At 43.3% G+C, this 6,528-nt stretch overlaps 1 protein-coding gene across 3 annotated transcripts; it reads left to right on the forward strand.

Moving 5' to 3' along the window:
• Positions 1-345: 345 nt before the first annotated feature.
• Positions 346-6,522, forward strand: LOC125435935 (acyl-coenzyme A thioesterase 1-like). 3 transcript variants are annotated; one of them, XM_048502462.1, is made up of 3 exons: positions 346-443; positions 5,259-5,461; positions 5,738-6,522. In XM_048502462.1, the coding sequence occupies exons 1-3, from the start codon at positions 350-352 to the stop codon at positions 6,341-6,343; spliced, it is 903 nt and encodes a 300-aa protein (XP_048358419.1). In that variant the 5' UTR covers positions 346-349; the 3' UTR covers positions 6,344-6,522. The 3 variants fall into 3 exon arrangements, with proteins under 3 accessions (XP_048358419.1, XP_048358418.1, XP_048358417.1); XM_048502461.1 differs by lacking the exon at positions 346-443 and adding an exon at positions 1,264-1,568; XM_048502460.1 differs by lacking the exon at positions 346-443 and adding an exon at positions 3,081-4,355.
• The last annotated feature ends 6 nt before the right edge of the window (positions 6,523-6,528 follow it).

Raw genomic sequence — 6,528 nt, forward strand, 5'->3', positions numbered from 1 at the left:
TGTAAGAGAGGCAGAGCGGCAGGATGTGCAAGGGGAGGATGCGGGTGAGAGAGCCAGCGAAAGGTACAGAGGGGAGGAAGTGCTGTGAAAGGCAACTGGAGAGGCAGGAGTGCAAGTGGCGTGCACATGGGAGTGGGGAACATGGGTTCACTTTCCCCAGTCTCTCTGGGATAGGGCACCTTGCTTGACAGTCACCTGGGGTACCTTTGCCTGTTTCCTGACTCTTGTGTTTCTCCCAGTCATTTTGTCCTCCCTGATGGGACACACCTGTGTTTTCCCCCCTTTGTGTGTGTTTCACTGTGAATGACTGAACTCAGCTTTTCTTTTATTATTTTTAATCTGGTACCTCATGAAAATGGATGAATTTATAAAGAGGAAGCTCAGCACTGATGACCAGGAATTTGAAAGTGAGACTTTGTCAAAAGCAATAGCAGCAGATATCAGTAAGTTAAAACAAGACCTAATTGGAAATATTGTGGCAGTTCTTTAAAGTTTGGCTTTTCTTAGACTGGAAATTAACATCAGCCTCTTCCACTGTGTGTTGTGTGTGGTGAAAAAATGATAAATAAATCCACAGTTTCTAGTAAGCTAAAAAGACATTTTACAACTAAACACATCTTCAAGGAAAGGATTCAAATTGGAACAAGCCAATATTTTAAAGAAAAGATTAACAGTTTCTTTAAAGGTTCAACTTGCTTCTTACAAGATATCTGAAATGGTTGAACAAAAAATGAAGTCGCATACTCTACCAGAGTCAATTATTTTGCTGGCATGTAGAAGGATTGTTAAAACAATGTTAGGAAACGAAGCAGAATAAGAAATAAGCAAAAATTCCCCTCTCAAATGATACACTTCATAGAAGAATTACAGAACTGACATAGAAGAAAATGTATGGAATAAGCTTTGTATTTTGCTTTGCAAGTTGACAAATCTACTGACATCAGTAACAAAGCACAGCTACTTGCATTTATTCATTTTATTGATGAAGATCAAATAATAAACCAATTTTTGTGTTACAAAGAAATGCCAGGTATTACAAGAGGTCAAGACATATTTGATACTTTAATCACCTACCTTGAAAAATGGGAATCTTCATGGAAGTCATGTGTTGGCATTTGTACAGATGGAGCTCCATCTATAGTAGGTTATATGAAAACGTTTGCAGAGCTTGTAAAACAGGAAAATCCCAATGTTATTATAATTCATTGCTTTCTACACAGAAAGGTCCTCATTTTAAAAACATTAGGAATTGAATTTTAAAATGTTCTGCACCAAGCTGTCAAAATGGTTAATTGCATTAAAAGCAGACCACTAAAGAATCATTTATTTAGAAAAAATTGTATTGATTTGGATTTACAGTACAGAAATTTAATTTAATTTTACACAGAAGTGAGATGGCTGTTGAGGGAGAAATCGCTGTATCATGCGCATGAACTCCAAGAGATTATTGCATTTTTGAGGAAGAAAAACAAGAATGCTTTTTGTGTCTACGTTATGAACTTTGGATTCCTCAGCTAGAATATTTGAGATACTTATGCACCTCAATAAACTTAATACAAGGATGCAAGGTAAAAATGGAAATATTCTAACTTCAAGAGATAATCTAATTGCATTTCAGAAAAGTAACAATTTGAAAAAAAAGATGGTAATTTTGAAAGGTTTTCTTTATCATGTAAAACCCATATTAAAGATATGACTCCTATCACTGTTGAGGAATCAAGCATAAACTGCTACTGGCATTAAAGAGCAAGTGTCAAATTTTAATACAGTGTTTGAAAAAAAAATCTAAATGAATACGTGTACAATAACAAAAATGAACAAAGCCCCATCCGCAATATACAAAGCCACATTCAACAGAATAAACAGCCCCACACAAATAGCACAATTAATATTATAGACCAATGTTTCCCCAACTTTTTTTCCATGGCCTGGTTCTTTTAATACCTCTCCTCCATGACCCACTAAATTTTTTATGGCCTATTTATTAGTAAAATAAAACAAATTTGAATGTCACCCCACCACACATCTGCCCATGCTGGCTCGGCAGGGACAAGCCCAGCCCTGCGCCGGACCTCATCTGCATGTGGCAACGCCAGGGAGACTCTCCAGGGTGCCGCTTCTGCCCCCACCTCCCTCACAGTACCACTTCTGTCCCTGGCCCCTTTCTGGTCAACTGGCAGGGGAGGAGCCCTGAAGCTGCTCTATGTGCCGGCTGGTCCTGCTCCAGGTGGGTGGTGCCTTCTGAGCAAGGACAGGGGTGGGGTGGTCAGCCCCAGCCATTAGGTGACCCAGCATTTTGCTTTCATGGCCTGGTGCCAAGTCACAACCCACCATTTGGGAAACGCTGATATAGACAAACAAAACCTGTGCCAACACGATGGACAATCTCTTAAAGAAAATGAGTCCTAAATTACTGTCACATAAAGTTCTCTCATCTTTGTGCAGTAAAGATCCTATGGGTGGATCACAACCAATGTGGATTCTTCCAAAAAGCTGGTGAGCAACAGAAGACAGGGATTCTGGTGACTGCCCATTTCACATAAAGTTTGATCACTTCGTAGTGACACACAATGCCTGCCTCTATGGGCCTGGGGATCAGTTGTAATTCTGAGACATTTCAGGTCCCACCTGCGGGATGGCAGCCCTACGCTCACCATTATTAACCTGCAGTAACTAACACTGCCTCAGACCTTGGGAGCTCTATTTACCCACCATATATTAACCATGCTAAACCTGTAGTTCATGAATTTTTCTAATCTTGTGTACACATAATTTAAACTACTGGTTATCATTACATCTTGTGGCAGTGATTCCCATACGTTCATTATATGTTGAATGCAGAAGTTCTTTCTCTGCTGAAGCAAGTCCTGCTGCAGTTAGGGTGCAGAGGTTAGTGTGTCAGACTAGGATGTGGGGAAACCTTGATTCAAATTCCCACTCTTCCACAGCCGAGTGACCTTGGGCCAATCACTCTCTCCAACCTACCTCACAGGGGGTTGTTCTGAGAATAAAATGGAAGAAAGGAGAACCATGGTTTTTCCCCAATTTATTTCATTTTTGTAAGCATAATCAGAACAGAAAATTAAGAGAAATAGGAACCATATTGTAACATTTACAGTTGCATTAAAAGAAAAAGAGAAGAATAAGTATATATGTAATATTATTGAGTGATATAATTAACAATAAATAATGCACAATGATCGTGACCATTATGAGCATTGAATAGTGATATAAGAAGCATTACATGTTAATTATCTTAATAAATCTTAGCATTAGATATTATGTACAATATTTAGTAAACAGTAATAATGTTTAACACTATTATAAGATAAGTTGTGATAGAATAAAGAATTTCACAGCGGTTACTATTACTGTAAATTTCTAGAAGTATTTCCCAATTTTTAGTTTTATCTCGTTGTTATAACGTTTTAAGCTGCTTTGAATCCTCACAAAATCAAGGGATAAATATCTAAATAAATTTTCAGTGAGTCTCCAAACCTTAAAACTATTCGCACATTTGTAGAAGTTGAGGGAATTAAACAGGGGGCATTTGAGTACTCAAGCATGCGTGAGAAGCGAACCAACCCATCTGCAACCAAACAGAAAAGCCGAGGTGGATGGAACTTCCCAGAATTTTAACTGCCTGCACAGAACAATCCCCTGGAAAAAACGGCAGCTTTGCAGGGAAAAGCGCCAACTCCAAATTTCCAGGTTAGCAAATTGAAGTTGGCAACCGGAAGAGGTTGTCAACGGTTCTGTCCCGGAAGTTGCAGTGACCCACACACACCCTGTGCTTATGTCCGGATCAGCGCGCCTACTACTCGTTGGAGCCGCTGTGGGCCGGCGCCTGCAAACTCGGCTGCGGCCCCCCCGTCCCCCCGCTGCGTCCTCCGTGAGCACCTCCGGCATGCAGGCCCGCGTGACTTTCTCTCCCGCCGCCCGGAGCCTGTTTGACGAGCCGCTGGCCATCCGTGTGGAAGGCCTGCAGCCCCAGCAGGAGGTCACCCTCCGGGCGTCCCTGCGAGACGACGCGGGGCTGCTCTTTGAGTCGCGCGCCCTGTACCAAGCGGATGGCGACGGGCAGCTGGATCTGGCTCGCTCGCCGGCGCGGGACGGCGGCAGCTTCTCCGGGTTGGAGCCGCTGGGGCTGCTGTGGTCGATGGTGCCGGAGAAGCCGCACAGACGCCTGGTGAAGCGGGACGTGCAGAGCCCCTTCCGCCTGGATCTGGAAGTGCTGGGAGGCCAGAGCAACCGCCTGGCCCAAGGCACCCACGAGCGCGCCTTCCTGCGGGACGGTGTGAGAAGGATCCCGATACGGGAGGGCAGGATCCGAGCCACGCTCTTCCTACCCCCCGGTGAGTGGGGTGCTTCCAGTCCCAGCCACACAGTTTGGTCTTCTTACCACAGTGACCCCTAAACACAAATTGACGCTCGTAGTACTACATGAATCCGGAGGGAATTCCAGGCTGTTCCCTCACCTTTCCTGGTTACCGTCACTAACCCATATTCATATTGCCATTTCATTCATATACACCTATGTGTTGAGCATTTCATACAAATCTAATTGCCTTCAGCACCACAATTAGAGACCCAGCATAGTGTACAGGTTAGAGGGTTGGACTAGGACAGTGGTTCTCAACCTGGGGGTCGGGACCCCTTTGGGGGTTGAACGACCCTTTCACAGGGGTCGCCCAAGACTCTCTGCATCAGTGTTCTCCATCTCTCTGCATCAGTGTTCTCCATCTGTAAAATGGATAAATGTTAGGGTTGGGAAGGTTGAGAACCACTGGGCTAGGATCTGGGAAACCGAGGTTCATAGTCCCCACTCTACCATTGTAACTTGTCGCGTAACCACGGGCAATCACACACACACTCAGTGTAATCTACTTAATGGGGGTTATGAGGATAAAACAGGAAAGAAATTATGTAAGCAACTTATAGGTCCCCCTTGGGGAGAATAGCAAGGTATAAATTAAATAAATAGTGATGATTTTATGGTGCCTAATTGTTGGCCAGCCCTGCCTTTTTTCTTTTATAGCATGACCGTACATGCAAAGACTTTTTGTGTGTGTTTTAGTTTTAAAACTGTCCAACTGACATAATGCACCCCAGTTCCTCTTGCGGCTTTTAATTCTTTGAATAGGCCCGTCAGATGTATTGGTTGTACCGGAGCTTATGTTGGCAGTCAATTAGATTTGTGGATCACTGATATTCAGAGTCTAATGAAGGCGAAGTACTGCTTATTATGACTCTTGTAGGTGATGACACCTTTCCTGGAATCATTGATATTTCTGGAGCTGGAGGAGGCCTTCCCGAATATCGAGCCTGTTTGATGGCCAATCATGGCTTTGCCATGCTAGCACTGGCCTATTATGGTTATGAAGATCTACCTAAAGATATGAAAGAATTCCATCTGGAGTATTTTGAAGAAGCTGTAAATTATATGTTGAAACATCCAAAGGTAAGACCATTTAGTGCTGACCTTCCAATATTTTCTTTTTTCTTTGTCAGAGGATCAGAGTCTCATGCAGCCCATTCCTAAGCATGTTCACTAAAAAGTAATTTATGTTGAATTCAGCATGGCTTACTCTCAATTCCTCAAGCTCAGTTCCTCAAGCTCAGCTCAGAATGCTTGATCTCAAGTCTACCTAAGCATAGGCAGTAAGACACAGGTAAGATTCACATCGGCCTGTCACAATACGACTCTAATGTCTCTCTCTCTTTTTTTCCTGTTCAGATTAAAGGTCCAGGAATTGGGCTACTTGGACACTCTAAAGGGGGTGACCTCTGTATCTCTATGGCATCTTTCTTAAAGGGTATCACTGCGACAGCCACAATAAATGGCTCTATAGCCAATGTAGGGGCCAAACTCTGTTATAAGGATATCACCATTCCACCTCTTGGCTTTGATAAGAATCGGGTCAAAATAGACCAGAATGGGGTTGCTGACATTGTGGATGTCCTGAACAACCCGCTGGAGGGTCCTGACCGCCAAAGCCTTATTCCACTGGAGAAGGCGGAGAGTCGCTTTCTTTTCATTGTAAGCAGAGATGACCATAACTGGAAAAGTGAATTCTTCGCCACTGAAGCCTCCAAACTTTTGCAGGCTCACGGAAAAGAAAAACCTGAGATAATTTGCTATTCAGGAGCAGGGCATTATATTGAGCCTCCTTATTTCCCACTGTGCCCATCTTCAATGCATCTTTTAGTGGGCTTCCCAGTGATCTGGGGAGGGGAGCCCAGAGCTCATGCTGCAGCACAGGTGGATGCTTGGCAGCAGATCCAAACTTTTTACCACAAACATCTCAATGGTGAACAAGATGGAGGACAGAACAAGTTATGATAATGCTGGGTACAGAACATGTTTTGGCACAAGGGCTATGGGATTATTTGGTGAGCATGTTTGATTTCCTCAGTAACACTTTTCCTTCTTATCTTACTGAGGGGTTTTTACTCAAAGGTCTTGCACAGATCAGGATCTAACCCCCTTACAGGCAATTGCCACAGCTAAATATTTAGCAACTGCTA

The sequence above is a fragment of the Sphaerodactylus townsendi genome, linkage group LG06, assembly GCF_021028975.2.
Source record: "Sphaerodactylus townsendi isolate TG3544 linkage group LG06, MPM_Stown_v2.3, whole genome shotgun sequence".
NCBI classification, from domain to species: Eukaryota; Metazoa; Chordata; class Lepidosauria; order Squamata; family Sphaerodactylidae; genus Sphaerodactylus; species Sphaerodactylus townsendi.